Genomic DNA, 25,182 nt, shown 5'->3' on the forward strand with positions numbered 1-25,182 from the left:
AAACAAAAAACAACACAACATTCTATTTAACAGAAACTATTTTTTTCCTGTCTTAGCCGTATGCTTTTAAGTGGAGAAAATTTTAAAAACATTTAATTTAGGCCAGGCATGTTGGCTCACGCCTGTAATCCCAGCACTTTGGGAGGCCAAGGCGGGTGGATCATGAGGTCAGGAGTTCAAGATCAGCCTGGCCAACACAGTGAAATCCCATCTCTACTAAAAATACAAAAAGAAAATTAGCCGGTGGGGTGCGGGTGCCTGTAGTCCCAGCTACTTGGGAGGCTGAGGCAGGAGAATCGCTTGAACCCAGGAGGTGGAGGTTGCAGTGAGCCGAGATCATACCACTGCACTCCAGACTGGGTGACACAGTGAGACTGTGTCTCAGAAATAAAAAGAGAAAGAAAGAAAAACAGCAAATACATTTTAGAATAAGAATAGCACATATTTTAAAAGAAGAATAGCACAGAAAAACAACTGCCCTGTTCAGAAAGCACATACTTGAGGACCTAGAATGAGGAGGCACTTTGCTTGCAGAAAGGAACTCAATTTGTTTAAATCACACTTATGTCCCCAAAGGCTGGATCTTAAGGTTTATCATTACCTCACCTGATAAAAATGGGTAAAAGGCAAACATTAAGTGAAGGACAACTTAACCAAATGAAGGTGTTCAAAGTAGGAAAGAAAAAAGGAACTTATCTGATTGCAGAAAGATATCTGTTACCTGGGATCTCCAGACCTCTACTTCCGAGGTTCTTCACATCATCTAACCAGTCTTTAAGAAAGTCAGATTTTGGCCGGGCGCGGTGGCTCAAGCCTGTAATCCCACCACTTTGGGAGGCCGAGACAGGCGGATCACAAGGTCAGGAGATTGAGACCATCCTAGCTAACACGGTGAAACCCCGTCTCTACTAAAAAAAATACAAAAAACTGCTGGGCGAGGTGGCGGGCGCCTGTAGTCCCAGCTACTCGGGAGGCTGAGGCAGGAGAATGGCGTAAACCCGGGAGGCCGAGCTTGCAGTGAGCTGAGATCCGGCCACTGCACTCCAGCCTGGGCGACAGAGCAAGACTCCATCTCAAAAAAAAAAAAAAAAACAAAAAAAGAAAAAAAAAAAAGAAAGTCAGATTTTTAGGGAAACTTCTTTGCCATGGGCAAGGAATATACATACCCCATTAGTTACTGTAAGAATATTAAGGCTAACTACAAAGGCTGTAACTTTAAACTGTATCCTTTTCAATTATATGGAGAATGGAAAAAGGAAGAGGGTCCAGTTCAATCACACTGAATGAAAAAGAAATAAAATGATTGAAGAAAGGTAAAAGAAAAAAATGAACTACCTTCTTATTGCTCTACTTGATACACTACTAGAACAATCTACTACAAAGAGCTACACTATTATAAAGATCTTGAAGAAAAGGGGCAGGACCATCTGCAAATAAAGAAGTGATGTGAGGAGTGAAGGATTAAAAGTGAAAAGACTGTAATAATTCTGAAAACTAACTGTGACAAGATAAAAACACCTGTACTCTTTGCCTACATTGTTTTGTACCATGTTTTATAATTTTCAATACTTCTTCATATAAAGTATTTCATTTGGTCCTCATGATACCCTTGTGAGGTAAAAAAGGCAAATATTACTCCCACTGTAAAAGTGAAAGCCAGGTAAGTACCTTACCAAAGCAATTCTATATACATGTTTATGGCAAAGTCAGTGGCTGCCTCCAACCCATCTACTATATCAAGCAGCTTCACGTGGGAGTGAAACATGTTCATCCCCAGGTATTCAGGGCAATTCTGATGTGCTCAAAGTCTGTTTTCTTATGCAGTATTCTGCTGAGCTTTTCCTATCCGAACACTCTTCAGGGGAATACACTCTTCATGAATATTTAGTTTAGCCATTTCAGTAGAATGTATTAAGAGGTAATACACTGAACTTAAGAATCCAAAGTCCTGGATTTAGATTCCTTGCCTATGACTAGCTACTATGACCCAGGGAAAATCACTTAACATCAATTTTAGACGGTTATAAAACAGGGACAATATTACTTCACAAAGTTCTAGTGAAATTTAAAAGAGATTATCTAAATAAAGTGTGATTCATGCCTGGTATCATTAATAATAAATAAAACATTTTCTTTCAGCTCTTTTACAATTTGGTAGCATAAATACGAGACTAAAAATAACCTTCAAAAGCATTTATTTTCAGGTATTTATTTTTAGTAATTAGTGCATGATTCAGAATATATCAAAAATATGCCAACATGGAAAGCTTACTGGCAATACGATAAATGAAAAGAACAAGAATCATTTGGTTTGACTATAGTTGTTTTATGTCTGAATTATCTCACAAAAAAAAAACAAATAATATATCAAGGGCAAAGACACTAAGTTATTTTGTAAGTCAAGCAACCTGCATTTCAGTTCAATTTGTTCTTATAAAACAGGAACCTATCTCGTGCAGAAACTAGTTGTATGACTAAACAATCTGTATGTACAAAATTCATCCTAACTTATTAATTAACAGTAGCTTTCAACTTTTCTTCACCACAATCCAAGTGGAAAATACATTATCCATCAAAATCTAGCACAAACATACACACACAATAAAAACTGTATAGTCTACCAATGATGTACTAATTCCTATTCTATTTGAGTTCATTTTCTTTAAAAATACCAGTCATGTCCTTTAAGTTGATGTATAATCCAATTATGGGTTACAAAAGTCAGCATGAAAATGTCCTAAATGCTACAAAAGGAGATATTGAAAATGTTATTTATAGAAGTTACATACTATATGATTTTCTCTATAAGACATTCTGGAAAAGGTAAAACTACAAAGACAGTAAAGACCAGTAGTTGCCAGTGATTAGGAGGAAAGGAGGAATGAATAGGCAGAGCACAGAAGATTTTGAGGGAAGTGATACTATACTTCTGTGTGATACTACCATCGTAGATACGTGTCATTATTCATTTGTGCAAACCCACAAAGTATATAACCCCAAGAATGAACCCTAACGTGAACTATGGACTTCGGTGACAATGATGTGTCACAATTCCGGGCTCATCAACTATAACAAATGTACTACTGTGGTACAGGATGCTGAGAGGAGGGAAGGTAGTGTGTGCATGGGGGCAAGGTGTTCATGGAAGCTCTGTATTTTCTGCTCAGTTTTGCTGTGACTCTAAAACTGCTCTAAGAAAATAAAGTTTATTAATTAAAAAAAGCTATTTAAGCTACTTAATAGTAGCTTAATCACATGTGAGTACATGTGATGCCCATTTATATATGGCTAAGTTCCTTCTTGGGTTATTTAGAATTCAAAATGTACACATAATATTAACACTTCTACTGATGCTTTGCACTTGCTTCACGTTCTTCAGCTAGTTGACATTCATTACCATATTTGAGGCTCAATAATTCTGTGGGGTAAGCAAGTTACAGCAGAGAAAACCGGATAGTGCTGAAAGACTTGCTCCTGGCTACACGGCAAATTAGAAACTGAATTAAGAGGCCGGGCGCGGTGGCTCAAGCCTGTAATCCCAGCACTTTGGGAGGCCGAGACGGGCGGATCACGAGGTCAGGAGATCGAGACCATCCTGGCTAACACGGTGAAACCCCACTTCTACTAAAAAATACAAAAATCTAGCCGGGTGAGGTGGCAGGCGCCTGTAGTCCCAGCTACTCCGGAGGCTGAGGCCGGAGAATGGCGTAAACCCGGGAGGCGGAGCTTGCAGTGAGCTGAGATCCGCCACTGCACTCCAGCCCCGGCCACAGAGCGAGACTCCGTCTCAAAAAAAAAAAAAGAAACTGAATTAAGAGTATAATCTAGACTTCTTCACTGAGTTACAAATCAAGGTCAAGACTCTGGAAAACATTCCATGCCCTGATTTATTGGTTGACAACCTTTTTTGTAATACGAAGCCCATTTTACTCCAAAGGGCACTGGCAATATGTTACTTCTACAGACCAGGCTGCCTAGTATGGTAAATAAGATTATGTCAGGACACCAGAAGCAACTTAGGAGTTTGACAGAGTATCCAATGTGCCTCAGGTTGAAGTCCTTACTGTCATTCTACTACCTTTATATGTTCTGTCATCAACTTTATAAGCAAGCACTGTAGCAACAGGAAAAAAGACATACTATATAATTTGTGGGGAGTGTAATAGTCACCTAGCATCACTTTCTGTATATCCTTAATTACTGCACATCGCAGAGGATATCATAATCCCAGGGATTAGATTACTCTAGTATATAGACAAGAATGGAAGAATATATACATTCTCTACTGCAAAACATGACTTGCTGTCTTTCATTTGCTATGTGATCAAGGGGCTGCTACAGTCCTTAAATGCTCTCCTAAATTCCTCTTCCTTTTATAAGAGACAGGGGATTCCAGGGGAAAAGCTGTAGGGCTCAATCAAAACAGACTGGTGATAAAGACTGGCATTCAATGTACCATCCTGGTAATAAGGCATGGCAGCAATAAAGAATTAAATAGGTATTAGAGATGTCTGCCAGATTAATTTCAACCTAGTAGCACCAATCTTTAAGACTGCATGGCTCTTATGTTGGAAGTCATTTAGAAACACACCTGCCCAAGTTTGGGAGTATCAGTAAAAATCAAGATGCAAATACATGCCCTTTGACCAATAAATTCCACTGTTAGAAATTTACCCTACCCATATAAATGCACTCTACAAATACCCTTCATACACATTTACTTAAGTAGATAAAAGCATCCAGATGCTCAATTATTTGTATGTACATAAAACCAGAAACAATTTAGACGTACATCAAACAGGACTAGACAAATACACTATGTACTTTAGGTATATTCGCTAACAGCCATTAGGATTATATCCATGTACTAATATGTATCACTGAAATTTCTGGACAACTACACAAGAAGATTTTTCGTATTTACCTCTCAGGAGTGGGGCCTCTGGGTACTTTACCTTCTACTTCATAATCACCTTGTACTTTATTGTTGTTTTACCATAAGCATGTTAATCTTACATTAAAAAAAAAAAAACAAAAACACTAAAATCTCTGTAGGCCTCACCTCCAGAAATCCTAATTCCTTAAGTCTGAGTTAAGATAAGTGTACTAATATTCTCATCCTTGATTGAGAACCATTAGCTTAACATAATGTTTTTCAGCATTTGATTTTCCTTTTTCCTTTTTAAAAACTTATTTTTGTTCTCAGTTTGAGCAAGGGGTGATGATGGAGTCAACGCTATAATTAGACATCTGAAAATGAGCAACTATTACAGAATCCCAAGAGGTTCTTTCAGTAACTGGAAAGGAGCAGAGCATATGAAAATAAAGACATTGTACAGAGTCAGCAAGCATGAGATTCACTGGCCAAATCCAGCCCACCGGCTTGCAAGCTAGAAATGGATTTTACATTTTAAAAATTATTGGAAAAAAAAGAAATAAATATTTCATGACACATGAAAATGATATGAAATTTAAATTTCACAGACCATAAGTCAAGTTTCATTGTAATGCAGCCACACTAATTCTTTAGGTATTATCTATGGCTGCTCTCATGCTACAATGATAAACTTGTGTAATTGTAACAGAAACCATACGGTTCACAAAGTCTAAAATACTTACTTATGTAGCCTTTTACAGAAAAAATTTTCATAAAACTTGGTCTATTTTAACAGTGTAATAACAACTCACCATAGACAAACCCGAAATTACAAAATTCTCAATCTGCAGTATTCTTAAAAAAAAAAAAAAAAGGTAAAAAAAAATTTAAGTAGTGAACACGGCTTTTAAAAGCACAAATAAAAACATTCACTGCACTATTTAAGTTACTTTACCCTTGACTTCTACTATCCCATACAAACAATGAATTAGCAGCTAGATTAAAGATACATTACTCACAGCCTCTGAGTTATCAATAAATGGATCTGTCTCATCATAGCCAAAGCCTATATCAATTAAATCTTGTAGCCGATCCTTCCGGTGTTTACGGGGTTTCCCACCCTGCAAAGAACAGACATGTTAGACTGATTCGGTACTCATGCTGTTTTCATCAAGTTTAAAAAGACCTGTTAGAAGAATTCAATTAATCTTTGTAGACAATCCCCCTCTCCAGGAAGTTTAAGACCTCCCACACCTTGAGTGCAAGTTGCACTTAGTGACTTGTTCCAACGAGTATGAAAAGGGGCAGGACAGAGGAACTTCACAGTAGAAACCCTGGCCAACACTCCCTTACTAGGTGGTCACAGTCAGCATCAACAGGGACACATCATACTGACTGCACGCATCCACGATCTGTGACAAAAACTGCACTTCATCACCTCTGTGACCTTCTCAATAACCTATAACCCCAGCCTAACCCTGAGAAAACCATCAGACAAAACCAAATTCATGGACATTCTATGAAGTGAGTTACCACTGTTCTTCAAAGTTATCAAAATCATCAAAAAGAAGGAAAATGTGAAAAACTGCCACAGTATAGATGAACCTAAGGGGAAATAATGACTAAGTGTAATACGGTAACCTGGCTTATTCAGGAACTGAAAAAGACACTAGGGGAAAACTAGTAAAATCCAAATAAAATGTGGAGTTGAATGGTAGTGTGCCAATGTTGGCTCCTTAGCTGTAACAAATGTATACATTGCAAGATGTCAACAACACTGCAAGATGTCAACAACACTGCAAGATGTCAACAACAGGGGAAAGTGGGTGAATGCTGTGTGGGAACTCTCTGTATTGTCTTTGCAACTTTCCTTTAAACCTAAAATTATGCTTAAAATTATTATTATTATTATTTTTAAAGACAGGGTCTTGATCTATTGCCCATGCTGCAGTGCAGTGGCATGATCATGGCTCACTGCATGTTTGTTTTTTGAGATAGGGTCTCACTCTGTCACCCAGGCTGGAGTGCAGTGGCATGATCATGGCTCACTGCAGCCTCAAACTCCTCGGTTCAAGTGAACCTCCTGCCTCAGCCTCCTGAGTAAGTGGGACTAAAGGTGCATGCTATAAAGCCCTGCTAATTTTTAATTTTTTTTTGAAGTGCTGGGATTATAGGTGTGAGACACTGGGTCTAGCCTAAAAGTATTTGTTTTAATAATTAGAATTATACACACAGACATACAAGAAAATGAAAAATGAGTGCATGTAAAAACTGAAATGAGTATGTGAAATCTGAGTTAAGATCTATTACCTAGTTAACTGTATTATGCCAATGTCAATTTCCTAGTTTGGATAACTGTAGATATGTAAGATATTACTACTGGGAGAAGCTGGGTTCAAGGGGCACATAGGATTTCTCTGTAGTATATTTGCAACTTTTTGTGAGTCTATAATTCTTTTTTTTTTTTTTTTTTGATACAGGGTCTGGGCCAGACACAGTGCCTCATGCCTGTAATTCCACCACTTTGGGAGGTCGAGGCAGGGGGATCACTTGAGGCCAGGACTTTGAGACCAGCCTGGCCAAAATGGCTGAACCCCATCTATACTAAATATATAAAAATTAGTCAGGTGTGGTGGCATGCCCCGGTAATCACAGCTACTTGGGTGGCTGAGGCTCAAGAATCATTTGAACTGGGGAGGCGGACGTTGCAGTGAACTGAGATGGCACCACTGCACTTCACCCTGGACAACAAAGCGAGACTCTGTCTCCAAAAGAAAAAAAATGACACAGGGTCTGGCTCTGTAGCCCAGACTACAGTGCCATGGTATGGTTATAGCTCACCTTGATCCCGTGGGCTCAAGTGATCCTCCTGCCTCATACTCCCAAGTAGCCAGGACTGCAGTCACAAGCTATGGTACCCATCTTAAATTTTCTAAGCATCTTCTAAGACTTCCCTGTCCCATGATTTTTTTGGTAGGGGAGCAGGGAAGAGGACGCTTGGAAAGAGAAGAGAAGGCCAGGTGCAGTGGCCCACACCTGTGATTTCAGCACTTTGGGAAGCCAAGGCAGGAGGACTGCAAGAGCCCAGGGGTTTGAGACTAGCCTGGGCAACATAATGAGACCTGTCTCTACAAAAAAAAATTTTTTTTTAATTAGCCAGGCATGGTGGCATGTGCTTGTGGTCCCTGCTACTTGAGAGGCTGAGCCAGGAGGAACCCAGGAAGTTGAGGCTACAGTGAGCCAAGTTCATGCCACTGCACTCCATCGTGGGTGACAGAGCGAGACCCTATCTCAAAAAACAAAAGCAAAAACAAAATCAAGAAAACAATGAGTGCAAAGGATTCTGCAAACCAATACGCCACCACTAAGCCACAGTGAGCCTCATAGAGAGCATGAGATGCAAGATGTAAAGACATCTCCAACATGGTGTCATCACTTTACAAGTAACTTGCAAAGGCAATTCTGACTAGCTACTATTACATAGTGATCTTAAAAAAACCTAACTCCCATATAAGCTATGATTCCACTGTACGCTTTTTGGCGGACAAAACAACACGATTACTACACCATCACCACCAAGAAAGACATTGTGGTGCGAAATATAAGTAATGGCTCCCATATTTTTAGATTTTACAAGTTAGGTAAAAGTTTCAAGTACAATTCTAGGAACCAACATAGGGTGGCAACATCTTGCTAAATAAGGCCACTGAGGGTATAATCCCAGAACAATGACAATCCTCAAGAAATACCAGTTGGCAACCTTAAACAACATGCATACATATATATGTGTGTGTGTGTGTGTGTGTGTGTGTGTGTATACACACACAGGTGTAATATATATATATACACATATACACATATATACATACAACATACCCGTGTGCTTAGATGCAAAATACATATTAGATTGTCCTTATTTTTCCCATTTGGGCAGGTCTGCAGACTGAGACCTTTATTTTACATTATGTTATAGAATTATGGTGAGAATCAGCATTCAGGAAAGGGAAAGAGAGAGGTTGGTAGGAGATAGTCTATTGAGAAAAAGTTACACACAAGCAGTTAAGGACATGAGGGATGATTTTGTCCTAAAATGAGAGAGAGAGGAAGAGATCTAAGAAATATATAAAAATCCACAGACAAAACTAATGAAGAGGGCTAGTCCTGCCACATACGAAATATTTTTAAAGTTATGGGAGTTAAAATAGATGAGGCAAGAACATAAGAATAAAAAGATGGCCGGGTGCGGTGGCTCACACCTGTAATCCCAGTACTTTGGGAGGCCAAGGCAGGTGGATCACGAGGTCAGGAGATCGAGACCATCCTGGCTAACACAGTGAAACCCTGTCTCTACTAAAAATACAAAAAATTAGCCGGGTGTGGTGGCGGGCGTCTGTAGTCCCAGTTACTTGGGAGGCTGAGGGAGAAGAATGGCCTGAACCCAGGAGGCAGACCTTGCAGTGAGCCGAGATCGCGTCACTGCACTCCAGCCTGGGCGACAGAGCAAGACTCTGTCTCAAAAAAAAAAAAAAAAAAAAAAAAAGAATAAAAATATTAATGAACAGCACTGTTCAGAAACCTACCCTAGCATATAACAATTAAAGATGAAAAAGGCAGCATTACAACTCAATGGAAAATGATCAATAAATGAGATTACAGTGAGATATCGATTTCCTCTATCAAATTATAAACCTTTAAATTCTGAAAAGATGGAGAATAGGACTGCTCAAACACTGCTGATAAAGAGTGTACCAATAAAACTCTTTTGGAAAGCAAACTGAAAGCATCTGCCAAGAGACTTTGCAATACTCTTACATTTTCTTCTTCTGCTTTTTCTATGATTTCCAAATTTCCTATGAAGCATTACTGTTATAAAAGAAATATGCTAAAATAATTTTTAAAACTCTTCATCTTATTTGACCCAGTGATTCTACATAGCTTATTTCGAACCATTACTTAGAGTCAAAAATGTTAAGAACTTATGCCAGCCGGGCGCGGTGGCTCAAGCCTGTAATCCCAGCACTTTGGGAGGCCGAGACGGGCGGATCACAAGGTCAGGAGATCGAGACCATCCTGGCTAACACGGTGAAACCCCGTCTCTACTAAAAAGTACAAAAAACTAGCCGGGCGAGGTGGCGGGCGCCTGTAGTCCCAGCCACTCGGGAGGCTGAGGCAGGAGAATGGCGTGAACCCGGGAGGCGGAGCTTGCAGTGAGCTGAGATCCGGTCACTGCACTCCAGCTTGGGCGACAGAGTGAGACTCCGTCTCAAAAAAAAAAAAAAAAAAAAAAAAAAAAAAGAACTTATGCCATAGAAAGCAATATGTTAAAATACCAGAAAGAATTTAAGTATGAAATGTCTTTGTCTTCAGGTAACTTAAAACAAGATAATCTATTAAACAAACTTACTGAGCACTTATCATGTGCCAGCCTTCATGGATTTTTTAGTTATACACAAGCAGTTAAGTACAGAGAGGGGAAGAGAAAGATTAAACAAATGACTACCGTAGTTATAAATGGTAGAAAGGAAAAAGGTCGAAAGGAGATCTTTTCAACAGAGGACCTAATCAAGGCTTCTTCCTAAGATAATCATACCCAGACAAGGACAAGTGGAGTTAAGCACTTGCGGAAGCCACTGAAGGCATCAGCACAAGGAAGCAACTGACAAGATCAGTGTTTAATAAAATCACTCTGACTACTGGTATGGGGAACTAACACAGTTGGGGAATAAAACAGCTAGAAAGAAAAAAAAAGCTCAGATTTGCAAGAAATTCACAAGTCACTGGGGGCATAAAATATATATTTAAATACCAAGCTACCATTCACTGAATGCTAACCTTGCATCAGATCCTATACTAAGTACAATGATCTATTAGTTCACATTTGACAAATGAGAAAAACGAAGGCTCAGAAAGGTCAAGTAACTTATCTAAGGTCACACAGAAAGTAAGCAAGCCAATCTTCAAACTCATGACTGCCTAACTCCAACAGGCCATTCTTTTAAAAATTCTATATGAGAAGTTATAGAACCTATAGGGTCATTTTTTAAGTTGAAAACACCTTAAACTCTAATAAAGCAAAACTGAAATTAGTGTTCCCACTGTCATCTGTCTCTAAATTAGCTTCTCCCACTTGACATTCCTATTTTGTTCATCCTATTTTTTCTGCCTTAAAACCATCATTGGCTAAAATTAAGAGTGATGACATCAAATGCTAACATGGACATGGAGCAATTGGTTCTCTCATACATCACTAGCAAGAATGCAAAATTATGTGGCTACTTTGGAAAATGGTTTGGTAGTTTCTTTTTTCCTTTTAAAGCTCTCTCTCAGCGAATCAGGTAGTTTCTTATTAAGCATAGTTACCATTGGACCTAACAACCCCCCTCTTACATGCACCGAGAAATGCAAATGTGTATTCACACACAGACTTGTACTCTCATGTTTACAGCAGCTTGATTCATGGCAGCCAAAAACTGGAAACAACCCGACGGTCATCATCTGGTGGATGGATAAACAACTGTGGTACATAGTCCACAGTAGGAATACAGTGGATTACTGCTCGGCAATAAAAAGGGACACAGGCAAAACATAGAGGAATTTCAAAAGTACTATGCTAAGTGAAGCAGAAGCAGAAGCAGAAGACATGAGATTCCATTTACAGGAAACCCTAGAAAAGGCAAACAAACAAACACCAAAAAAGCCTAGAGTCACAGGAACCAGATCAGAGGATGCCAGGGGCTAAGTCTGGAGGGACAGATCTGTCTATAAAGGGAATTTTCTGGGGTGACGCAATTGTTCTGTATCATGATTGTAGTAATGGTTACAGGATTGTATGCATCTGTTAAAATTCATCCAACTGTACACTTAAAATGGATGAATTAAATTTATTTAAATTATACCTCAATAATGCTATTTCAAAAGTCTCTCATAATTTCTGCTTCCAAGTATCTCTCCCCACAAATCTTTGTTGCCATGATTAACCATATCTACAGCTTCCTTTCCATTCTGTCAATGCTAGAATGTTGGCCTTTGTTTTTCACTTAAACATAATGAATGTCTTAATTAGCCTCTCTTCCCTCAAATTGTTTTTGAGATGGACTCTCACTCTGCTGCCGCTCCGGCTGGAGTGCAGGGCATGATCTCAGCTCACTGCAACCTCTGCCTCCCAGGTTCAAGTGATTCTCCTGCCTCAGCCTCCCCAGTAGCTGGAACTGCAGGTGCACATTACCACACCCGGCTAATTTTTGTATTTTTAGTAGAGACAGGGTTTCACCATGTTGGCCAGGCTGGTCTTGAACCCCTGACCTCAGGTGATCCGTCCGCCCTGGCCTCCTAAAGTGCTGGGATTACAGACGTGAGCCACCGCACCTAGCCTCTTCCCTCAAATTTATCCTGCAAAATTACCACCTAATTAATATTTTGAAAACACCCTATCATTTCCCCTGCTCAAAATGCTTCAGAAGCATTCCATCTATAAGAATTGAAAACCCTTAACATGGCACCAGTCAAATGCCTTCTACATGTTGACTCAAACCACCTTTCCAACTTTCTACTTACAATTTTCCAACATGAACACTTCATCCATTCAAACTGTCTACCAACTCTCCCCCAAACACACCTTCTTACCATTCCTTGTGCTTTCTCCCCATCTCGGATAGTCTCCTGCTACTCTCTTAATCCTCCCAGCTTTCACATATCAGCCTACATTTTCAATCTTTTCTCCAAGATGCTTTCTAATTAAAATCACAATGACAATGATCTTTTTCTGCTCTCCTATCATACTTTTTGTCTAGGCATAAACAGCTGCCTGTAAGATTTACTTGGGGCTGGACGCGGTGGCTCAAGCCTGTAATCCCAGCACTTTGGGAGGCCGAGACGGGCGGATCACGAGGTCAGGAGATCGAGACCATCCTGGCTAACACGGTGAAACCCCGTCTCTACTAAAAATACAAAAGTAGCCGGGCGAGGTGGCAGGCGCCTGTAGTCCCAGCTACTTGGGAGACTGAGGCAGGAGAATGGCGAAAACCCGGGAGGCGGAGCTTGCAGTGAGCTGAGATCTGGCCACTGCACTCCAGTCCGGTGACAGAGCGAGACTCCGCCTCAAAAAAAAAAAAAAAAAAAAAAAAAAAAAAAAAAAAAAAGATTTACTTGGGAAAGCTAAACAAACACGTTCTGTTGTAATGGGCACAATCAGATACATGCAGAAGTGCAAACAATTTATCGGTAATTAGAGATTTAGGAACATCTATGTCTAGCCAAAGTGACTAGTTTGTTGCCACCAGAAACCATAATAGTTCTGAGTCCATAATCTAATCTAAGCAGCAAAATGATTAGCATTGTTAAACAAGTATATATCTTATCAAGGGGAGCAAATAAAAGACTTAAAAGTTTTATTTGATCATAATAGTATTAATCTGGCCGGGCGCGGTGGCTCAAGCCTGTAATCCCAGCACTTTGGGAGGCCGAGACGGGCGGATCACGAGGTCAGGAGATCGAGACCATCCTGGCTAACACGGTGAAACCCCGTCTCTACTAAAAAATACAAAAAACTAGCCGGGCGAGGTGGCGGGCGCCTGTAGTCCCAGCTACCCGGGAGGCTGAGGCAGGAGAATGGCGGGAACCCGGGAGGCGGAGCTTGCAGTGAGCTGAGATCCGGCCACTGCACTCCAGCCCCTGCGACAGAGTGAGACTCCGTCTCAAAAAAAAAAAAAAAAGTATTTATCTGACCAAAATGCTTCCCCCCAAAATGATCTTACAAGTATAAGGTCTTCACCAAGCGTATCAATTATAAAAGTATAAATTATACAAACTACCACATATCTATTAAACGTTAACAGCCATTGAAGAATAATGTGGTAGGCTGGGCGAAGGTGGCTCATGCCTGCAATCCCAGCACTTTGGGAGGCTGAAGCAGGTTGACTGCTTGAGCCCAGGAGTTCAACACCAGCCTGGGCAACATGGTGAAACCCTGTCTCTACCAAAAAAAAATAAAAAGAAAAAAAAGCTGGGCATGGTAGTGCATGCCTGTAGTCCCAACTACTTGGAAGGCTGAGGTGGGAGGATCACTTGAGCCCAGAAGGTCAAGGCTGCAGGGAGCTGTAACCACACCACTGCACTCCAGTCTGAGCGATGAAGACCTTGTCCCCAAAACAAATAAATAAGTAAATAAATTTTCAAAAATTGTGATAGAGAGTATTTATTAATATAGAGGGTAACAAGAACAGTTTCCTAAATGTTATGTACAGCTCAGGCTATTCACGAAAAGGTGCTATCAGTGTTCACTAAGCATCTGAAAAGGTCCTCAACTTAAATGGTAATTCTGGAGACAACATCTAAATAACAAGATATTGTTTCTTCCACTATCATACGAACAGGATGATCTCATCTATGAAAAATAAAACATGGCCGGGTGCGGTGGCTCAAGCCTGTAATCCCAGCACTTTGGGAGGCCGAGACAGGCAGATCACGAGGTCAGGAGATCGAGACCATCCTGGCTAACACGGTGAAACCCCGTCTCTACTAAAAACTACAAAAAACTAGCCGGGCAAGGTGGTGGGCGCCTGTAGTCCCAGCTACCCGGGAGGCTGAGACAGGAGAATGGCGTGAACCCGGGAGGCGGAGCTTGCAGTGAGCTGAGATCCGGCCACAGCACTCCAGCCTGGGTGACAGAGCGAGACTCTGTCTCAAAAAAAAAAAAAAAAAATAGCACTATATATCTATAGATATGTATAAAATGCTCAAAGAATACACAACAAGCAGATAACCATGGTCATTACGATGGAGAAGGGATAGAACTGGAAACAGTGGTACAGGAAGACTTTGATGTACTATGTATTATTTGAATTTGTCTTTAATAAAAGGAACATATTCATGTATTGCTCAGGTGATCTAACTTTATTTTTTAAGAGACGAGGTTTTACTATGTTGCCCAGGCTGGTCTTGACCTCCTAGGCTCAAGACATCTTTTCTGCCTCAGCCTCCCAAGTAGCTGGGATCACAGGTGTGAGCCACCACAGCTGGCTCTAAAAAATTTTTTTTATAGTGCAAGAAAGTACATATGTAATTGCACATGCATTTTAAAAATTCCCGAAAGGATATACTTTAAACCATCAAACTATTCACAGTGGTTCTGCTTGGCGGTGGACTTACAGGTGATTTGCTGATTTTTATTTTGATCTTTTCATTTATCTGTATTTATATACCCTCTTTCAGTGAACAGTAACAAAAAAAAAAAAAGTCTTTGAAATATGTGACTGCCCACATACACACAGCTCTCTGGGGCAAGAAACTGACAGGGTCTCTAAGGAGTGACCTGGTTAGCTGGGAGTAAGGAGTAGGAAGGACATTTTCTTTTTATCACCTGACCTTTTGTATCTCCTGAGTTTTATTAAGGACATGTACTACCCACTCAATAAATGTTATTTTATTAGGTTTGGCCCACCAAATGTTCACTACCAGAGTTTGGAACTCCTCCTCATTTGGCTCTACTTCTCAGTCCCACTGTGGGGAAAGAGTTTTGGATAACCTGTATTTGACACACCCATACCTGAGTACCTCTTTCTTGACTCACTTTCCAACAACCAGGGTTCCACAAGCATTGCTCCACTTATAAACAGATTTCTGCCAACTATAAGGCACAATCCAGTTCCCTCCTTCATCACAGAGGCCATTAGAGTAGTTTTCTAGGTATAGTCTGCTTTTCCTCACTTGCGGTCTTCCTGGAAAACTTCTAACCCTGACCTGCCTCCTGCCTTACCACCCCATTTCTATTCTCCACCCTCCAGTTCCCCAATCATACTAAAATTCGCCGGGCGCGGTGGCTCAAGCCTGTAATCCCAGCACTTTGGGAGGCCGAGACGGGCGGATCACGAGGTCAGGAGATAGAGACCATCCTGGCTAATACGGTGAAACCCCGTCTCTACTAAAAAATACAAAAAAAAAACTAGCTGGGCGAGGTGGCGGGCGCCTGTAGTCCCAGCTACTCGGGAGGCTGAGGCAGGAGAATGGCGTAAACCCAAGAGGCGGAGCTTGCAGTGAGCTGAGATCCAGCCACTGCACTCCAGCCTGGGCGGCAGAGCAAGACTCCGTCTCAAAAAAAAAAAAAAAAAAAAAACTAAAATTCAATAATGCGTAAATTGTATAAGCTGGAACCAAACTTTTGACAGCTGCCAGAAAGGTACATACAAATTAATTCACAAATATTAAAATTTAACCTAAAGAAATTCAAGTTACATTGGCAAAGGATTATAGTGTCTTCCCTACTAGAAAGATCTCTGTTGAATTACTCTCTTTTTCAGTATCCTTACTGCAGCAGAATCAAAATCTTACTTAATTCTCTGAACCTCTGCAGTTGATATTACATAGTTTATAACTTAAGTAGATCTTTAAAAATCAAAACTTATTTTCCAAACAACAACAACAACAAAAAACCCTTGAATTTTGCTACACCTAAAGTGAAGAACCTCCTTCTTATCTACTCTTCTAGGCACTAGCCCGCTGTGACTCAGAAGAATATTCCTCACTGAGTCATTAGTACTTGCTTAACCTGACAATCGGTGTTTTAGGCCAATGCAGCCTCATTACACCGTAACACTAAACTGGAAAACAAACAAACAAGATGTTCTTAGTACTGGACCCCCTGACCCCGAATTGCCTCCAGCTAATAGTAAACCAAACTAAAAACCAACATTCATTGATCACCTCTAGTAGACAGAGCAAGAATGACCCTGATTGCTAAAAAACACTCCAGTCCTACAAGTGAGAAGAAAACATCCTGTCGACACAAGACTCCCTATTTGTCCCAGCCCTGCCACAACCTTATCTCTTTACATCTATGCCCATTTCTTCAACCTACCAACAGAAAGGAGCTGAGTTTCAAAGCAGTGGAAATACAGCCAAGAGCTGACTACACAGCACAAAAATAGTATACACAATTTCTTTAATTACCACATATGGACACCAGTCCTTCCTCCTAAATACCCTAAAACTGCTGATTCTCAATTGTTCCTAAGGGATTAAAGAAGGCTGAAGAGAATTTATTCAATTCAAAGAGGCCAAGGAATTAAAAGGGCATATCACAGCAAGTGATTAGAATTGGTAACTTCAATAAAGAAACTATTAATTTGATTTTTTGTTTTTTGCTTTTTTTTTTGAGACGGAGTCGCCCAAACTGGAGTGCAGTGGCCGGATCTCAGCTCACTGCAAGCTCTGCCTTTCGGCTTCACGCCATTCACCTGCCTCAGCCTCCCAAGTAGCTGGGACTATAGGCGCCCGCCACCTCGCCCGGCTAGTTTTTTGTATTTTTTAGTAGAGACGGGGTTTCACCGGGTTAGCCAGGATGGTCTCGATCTCCTGACCTTGTGATCCGCCCGTCTCGGCCTCCCAAAGTGCTGGGATTACAGGCTTGAGCCACCGCGCCCGGCAAGAAACTATTAATTTGAACTAGGAATTCCTCCTTGCCCTTTATTTAAGGCCCTCTCCCCTACCCCAGTTTGCTTTAAAAGATTATTTTATGTCTTTATTGTACATGTAATAGCATACTATTATTGGTCTATGAAACCCTAAATCCACTGGTATTTGTGTTTTGCAAGTAGGATTTACTTTGTGGTGGTGTCAACAAGTTTTCCCAAAGCTCTATACTGAGGTGATCCTTAGGGACCAGACCTAACATAAGGCCAAAACAAACAGGAAAACTAGCCTATGAAGTTCCCAAGGAAGCTCTAACCCCTCAGCAAGTGTGGATGATCAACCAATGAGTAACTGACTTCTTACAACTCCCGGAAACAGTACACAAATGCTTTCAAAACAACTACGTGGTATCAGTTTCACATCTGAAGACAGTTTAATCCATAATTATTTTAAGATAAAATTATATTTCTTTCCACTCAGCCGAGTAGTATTTACTGTGAAGAAGTTACTCATCAGAAATTAGTTATTCCAAGATACTGCCATTCTTTAAAACATTATCTGGAAAGAATCACTTTTACAACTCATACAAAAGAAAATCAAGACTTCTCATTTATATATATATATATATTTCTTTTTTGTTTTTTTTTTTTTTTTTTTTTTTTGTTGGGAGATGGAGTCTCGCTCTTGTCGCCCAGGCTGGAGTACAATGGCGCGATCTCGGCTCACTGCAACCTCTGCCTCCTGGGTTCAAGGGATTCTCCTGCCGCAGTCTCCTGAATATCTGGAATTACTGGTGCCCACCACCATGTCCGGCTAATTTTTGTATTTTTAGTAGAGATGGAAAGGTTTCACCATGTTGGCCAGGCTGGCTGCACTCCTGACCTCAGGTGATCTGCCCACCTCGGCCTCTCAAAGTGCCGGGATTACACGCACAGGTTACTTTACCTGGCCGATTTTATTATTCTTATTCTTATTAGAGACAGGGTCTCAAGAAAATCAAGAGTATTTAGAAGAATAATTTGTCTTTGAGTAAAAACAGTGTTATTCCATTTGGTCAACTGTTTCACTTATAAGACTGCTCAGAATAACTTTTCTATTATCAAATCTACCCTTACCCTTCTTTTTAAAACAAATATGAAACTACTAGGGCTCTGAGAGTCCAAAACCACATAGAACTAAGCGTGAAAGATGGTATTCAATGTCTATATAGCACAGTAAGCAGATTTTAAAGTTATAATGTGATTTCATGAATACTAATAAATGTCTGGCAGAATATACGCCTTCCTATTCAGAGTCGTTCAGATTCAAATAGTCTTAACTGAGCCCCTGCTAGGCACAAGGTATTGTGCTAGGTGCTTTCATTTAGATTACTGAATTTATATCCAATTCTAAGACAGCATGATGTTTCAGAATGGCTGGGGTAATGGGGTGAGAAAAAAATCACTAAGAGAAATCTTTCAACAATTATAGGTTATCTTATGTCCTAGAAGGCCAAGAGAACAAGTCTCTACCCATCAAATAGAAGCATCTTACTCCAGAGTATAGAGTAGAGAGTACAGGTGGCCTCATAAAAGGTATATATTACCTAGAGACCGTCTAAAAACTGAATTGAAAATCAAGATGTTGGCCGGGCGCGGTGGCTCAAGCCTGTAATCCCAGCACTTTGGGAGGCCGAGACCGGAGGATCACGAGGTCAGGAGATCGAGACCATCCTGGCTAACACGGTGAAACCTCGTCTCTACTAAAAATACAAAAAACTAGCCGGGCGAGGTGGCGGGCGCCTGTAGTCCCAGCTACTCCGGAGGCTGAGGCAGGAGAATGGCATAAACCCGGGAGGCGGAGCTTGCAGTGAGCTGAAATCCGGCCACTGCATTCCAGCCCAGGTGACAGAGCAAGACTCCGTCTCAAAAAAAAAAAAAAAAAAAAAAAAAAAAGAAAACCAAGATGTTTCGCCTAAACATTCTGGAGCCTTAACTGGGAATAAAGAGAGGTATGGGAGCCTCTTTTACCTGTATCCTGCCTTCTTTCTAACCATCAAGACGAATCTGGAGCCTACACGGTTGTAGAAATGTCAAAACTTGGACTTAGCTATTTAAAAAGATTTATGTAAAACAACCAATTTAGTATAATCTAGGTAAAACTAAGTACTTAACAGTCATATTGGTCTTTTTCCAAAAAACCATTTAGTAATTGATGTTGAATATGAACTGTCACATTACCTGAGCATAAGAACAACATAACAGGAAACAGAACATGGCCATAAAAATAGGACACAATGGAGGGGGGAACTCCACAAATTCAACGCAGGGTGCTCTTTATACAATTTTATACTCCCTATAATTTTTTTTTTTTTTGAGACAGAGTTTTGCTCTCCTTGCCCAGGCTGGAGTGCAGTGGTGTGATCTCGGCTCACCACAACTTCCGCCTCCCGGGTTCAAGCGATTCTCCTGCCTCAGCCTCCCAAGTAGCTGGGATTACAGGCATGTGCCACCACGCCTGGCTAATTTTGTATTTTCAGTAGAGACAGGGTTTCTCCATGTTGGTCAGGCTGGTCTCGAACTCCTGACCTCAGGTGATCCGCCCGCCTCGCCTCCCAAAGTGCTGGGATTACAGGCATGAGCCAGCCCGCCTGGCCTATACTCCCTATAATTTCTGATATCACTGATTTTCAACTGCTGCAACACCTGCCCCAAACACCAACGAAGATTACTGTAGTTGAAGAGAGATTTTGTGATAGCCTAGAGCTCTAGGCCTATAGCACCTAGCAGGACACTCTATCTTCTCTCAGGTCACTTTTGGCCTGATGATTTTCTTAAAAGGTTCCAAATAATTACCATATATATATTTATATATATTTAGGTTGGGTACAGTGGCTCACACCTGCAAACCCAGCACTTTGGGAGGCTGAGGCAGGTGGATCGCTTGAGCTCAGGAGTTTAAGACCAGCCTAGGCCACACAACAAGACCTTGTCTCTACCAAACAAGTAAATAAATACACACACATACACACACACACACTTAATGCTCATAGATATAACACTTGGGCATGCTTTTTGGTTAACGTACATAATATCTCTAATTAGAATGGAAATAAGAAAGTAAGTTACCAAAATAAAAATCCAGAGAAGAAATACAGCCCATTAATTTAGATTATAACAAGAGTAATATTTTATCACTGTAAATAAAATAACAAGGCTTGAATATATCTAAGTCAACTGAAACTCAGTTTCATGCATCAAATAACTTCTTCAGAACGTTGGTCTTTCTATGCCAGATACTATCCTAGGGTTAACTAAGAAGACTTAATGCTAACTTTAAGGTAGTGCATCATACACTGAATCATTTTACTTATAGGATTATATACAGGAATTTTTCCATTTGCAAAGGGCAATTCTAATCCTTGATTTTGTAACCCATGGCAAAATAGACACTCTAGGCTGGGTGCAGTGGCTCACACCTGTAATCCCAACACTTTGGGTGGACAAGGTGGTGGATCACCTAAGGTGAGGAGTTCAAGACCAGCCTGACCAACATGGTGAAACCCTGTCTCTACTAAATACAAAAAATTAACTGGGCGTGGTGGTGCATGCCTGTAATCCCAGCTACTTGGGAGGCTGAGGCAGGAGAACTGCTTGAACCTCGGAGGTGGAGGTTGTAGTGAGCCGATACTGCGCCATTGCACTCCAGCCTGGGCAACAAGAGTGAAACTCTGTCTCAAAAAAAAAAACAAAAAAAAAACAAAAAAAAACCCCCCCAAAAAAGACACACTCTGATATAGTGCTGGAGGGAGTAGAACTGGTAATTTAGTAATATATACTAAATATATATATATATATGTATAATATATATTTAAAATAAATATATATTTAAAATATATTTAAAATAAATATATATTTAAAATATATATTATACATAATATACATATATATTTAGTAATATATACTAAATTTATAAAAGCATAAATCCTCCAACCTGAGTCGTCTACTTTTAGGAATCTGTCCTACAGATAAACTTGAAATTCTGTAAAATGCCATTTTGGCCGGGCGCGGTGGCTCAAGCCTGTAATCCCAGCACTTTGGGAGGCCGAGACCGGAGGATCACGAGGTCAGGAGATCGAGACCATCCTGGCTAACACGGTGAAACCCCGTCTCTACTAAAAAAAATACAAAAAACTAGCCGGGCAAGGTGGCGGGTGCCTGTAGTCCCAGCTACTCGGGAGGCTGAGGCAGGAGAATGGCGTAAACTCAGGAGGCGGAGCTTGCAGTGAGCTGAGATCCGGCCACTGCACTCCAGCCTGGGCCACAGAGCGAGACTGTCTCAAAAAAAAAAAAAAAAGCCATTTTACAGACTAATTTACTGCAGCACTATTAATAAGGGCAAATTTCTGAAAACAACCTAAATCATTTGGGGACTGGTTACAGTGTGAGAGTTCCATGCAATGAAACAGCAATGGAGAGAAAGCACTTTGTCCTGATATGACCTCCCGCCCAAACATACTAAGATGCAGTAAATAAAGAGCAAAGAGCTTAAGTGTGTACAGTATTCTATAATATGTATAAAAAGGGGGTGGGAAAGGAATAGATGTGTATGTACAGAGATATATCTCTGGTACCACAGGAATGTTACTTGCCTAGGAAGTGGGATTCAATGGGTGGGCAATACAATAAAAGGAAGATTTTTAATTTTTGAATTTTGAGCCACTTAAGTGTACTAGTTGGTTAAAACATGAAGTGTAACCCATGCATAACTTGTATAAAAAACACAGTATTTTAGGATTTATACATGCTAGGATTTTAGGATTTATACATTCTATAGGATTTTATAATTTATGATACATGTAATCATGATACAATATAGTCTCAAAATATTACATTGAAATTATATACTACAAATTAGTGTAACAACTTTTGCTATTCCTTCTATTTAAATACCCATCAGTCCATCCCTAAATTTATTATTATATAGTCACAGAGCAGAGAACCAGAAGGGTCTCTGAAACACCTGAACCTCTCAATTTATAGGTAAGAAAACTGGCCTTGGCCAGGCCCAGGGGCTCACACCTGTAATCTCAGCTCTTTGGGAGGCCAAGGCAGACAGATCATTTGAGGTCAGGAGTTCAAGACCAGCCTGGCCAACATGGTGAAACCCTGTCTCTACTAAATACAAAAAATTAACTGGGCGTGGTGGTGCATGCCTGTAATCCCAGCTACTCAGGTGGCTGAGGCAGTAGAAGATGGCAAAGTATGGCCTAGGACCTGATTTCAATTCCAATCTATTCTCATCTATTTCTTCTACCCTCAAATGGTTTCTTAATTACAAGGAGCCAGCATGATTGGGTCAAGATCCCAGTGGTATCTTGAGGGTAGTACGAATGACAAGGCCAGTGTGAGCTGATATCCTTCCTCTCGTGGGATAATTTTCCATGCTCACAGAGGAATCAGAGGGGTAAAGTGCTGCTTCTCAACTGGGTTATGTTTTAGCAAAGTGCCAAGAGTACTTAAAGCCATAGGTGAGGAGTGGGGCTTTCTACAAAGTCAGTAATACTAGAAAATTTGAGAAAAATGTTAAGCAACTTAATCAGGTAATTAAAAATTATTTTTGTATTCAAACAAACACCAATATATTGTGGCACTGAATGTAAAATGTACATGAATATTTAGCATAAACCGGACACTTTCAAAGAGGTATCATGCTGGTTCTGAGTCTGATGCTACAGGCTTAGAAGTACACATATTCACTGTCAAACTCTTAAGAGGCAGAAAGGTTTGAGAACTACTATATCAAGGGAATTAAAATAGCATTCTCGATGGTGGCAGAAAGCGAATAGAGTTAGAGCTACACAGACCTGGACCTGTAGCTTACTCTTGCCACTGTGTGACGTTGTATCAGTTACTTAATCTTGAACTCAGAGCCTCAGTTTCCTCATCTGTAAAATCTGGTCAATATTACTTAGCTTGTGGTTTTGTTACAAAGATTGGAGATAATATATGAAAAGCAAACCGCCTGGACTCTTGAAAGACTATAATAAATGATGGCTACTTGGCAGGATGGATCACTTGAGGTCAGGAGTTCACGACCAGCCTGGCCAACATGGTGAAATCCCGTCTCTACTAAAAATACAAAAAATCAGCTGGGTGTGGTGTTGCCCCTGTAGTCACAGTTACTTGGAAGGCCAACGCATGAGAATCGCTTGAACCTGGAAGGCAGAGGTTGCAGTGAGCCAACACTGCACCACTGCACCACTGCACTCCAGCCTGGGTGCCAGAGCGAGACCCTGTTTCCAAAATAAATAAATAAAAATAAAAATGAATGATGACTACTTTATCACAAGCCTACTGGAATCTTTATTTGACTATCTAACCATTCACTTGGTTTCAATTTGTGAGAACAAGGTAAGGCAGGCAATGGATATTTATAGGCCCTCCTGACCAGTCACAGAAAGGAAACAGGTCAATAGGATTAAAAACAGTGATCAGTTTATTATACTCACATATTTCATTTCAAATTTCTTAGCCAACATTTCCACCTCTTGCCTCTCCTGATGTTCATCATTAAATGGGTCTTCTGTGTGAATGAGCTTCTTCTGATTCAAGGTGAGTGGGAAAAGAAACAGAAGTATCCATTAGTATTACAAACAGTATTATTGTTTATTTATTTATCATTATGTAACAAACACTTCAATTCTATTTCAATAAATGTGATCCGAAAGGAAATAAACTAGTGAGAATATATATGTTATACAATTACATTATTCAGAAACTATATTTTAAATTTAATCAATAAGAGACAACTTTTCCTAATACTAACAAGTAAGTCAGAAGTATTAAAACAAAAAAAAAAGTTGGTTCATAGCAAAAAATATTTACAGTTGTAATGGAATCATATATACTTCATAGTGTTTTGATGAGTAAGAACAATCCAAATTGTCTTCACCTGCAAAATGATCATATGGTCACCTCATCCAAAATAACAAGGAAAAAAAATCCCCAGGAACACTAGCTAAACATGAAAATCTCACTTATAACTCTAGATTGATATCTTCACTAGCAAAGATTAACTGCTTTGATCAGGAAATGCTTCTAAAAGGAGCTCTAGATTATTAATTAAAATCAACACTTTATCATCTGCCTGTGAGTTAACACTGAGTGTGTATAGCAGCTAAGGCTTTCTGTTGAGGTCCAGTATCAACAACCATTATATCACCAATATCCTGTCAATGGATATCCATTCAGGGAATACACACTACTTTTAAACAAAGCTAGAAAAGAGAAATAGCTGCAAAAAGATTACATTACCATGCCTTTCTTCTAGTAGGGGAGAGTGAAAGTTTATTATAATACATGGTTTAAAACACACACAGAGCTAGAAGCCCACATTAACCATCTATTTAACAAAACAAACAAAAATAGCCATCACATCCTTAAGTCTTCTACTTTAGCATACAAACATATATATGGTTTTCAATGCACAAAAAAGCCAAAACAAGGATAAAAATACTACTTTTATCCAATTTCAGACAACTGACTGAGGTAATTAAAAATTAAGGTATACTACAACTGAAATACTGATACAGATTCAATGGACTCTGAAGGGCAAGAAAAAATGCAGAAGGAAGGAAGATTTGCACACTTAGAAACTGAGATACTTCATCCTGGATATAAAGGTTGATAAGTGATCGGTCTAAAAAACATGATAGAAAAATGTGGACAGAATGAATACGAGACAATTCATCACATCTGGGACATTAGAATAAAGGGATACTTCTTTAAAGGAGTTAACTTTAGAATCAATTTTTAAAATCATTGTAATAAGTAATAAATTTATAGAATACTTCACCCCAATAGAAGTTACCAATGAAAGGCCGGGAGCAGTGGCTCATACCTGTAATCCCAGCACTTTGG

The 25,182-nt window shown here is 40.0% G+C and overlaps 1 protein-coding gene across 1 annotated transcript in view; it reads right to left on the reverse strand.

Annotated features, from left to right (window-relative positions):
* Window positions 1–25,182, reverse strand: part of UBN2 (ubinuclein 2) — an 82,714-nt gene that overhangs the window by 52,833 nt on the left and 4,699 nt on the right. The window contains 2 exon segments of the mRNA XM_030932567.1: window positions 5,896–5,997; window positions 23,772–23,864. Of these exon segments, the coding sequence (XP_030788427.1) occupies window positions 5,896–5,997; window positions 23,772–23,864 (195 nt within the window).

The sequence above is a fragment of the Rhinopithecus roxellana genome, chromosome 6 (assembly GCF_007565055.1).
Source record: "Rhinopithecus roxellana isolate Shanxi Qingling chromosome 6, ASM756505v1, whole genome shotgun sequence".
In the NCBI taxonomy this organism is placed as follows: Eukaryota; Metazoa; Chordata; class Mammalia; order Primates; family Cercopithecidae; genus Rhinopithecus; species Rhinopithecus roxellana.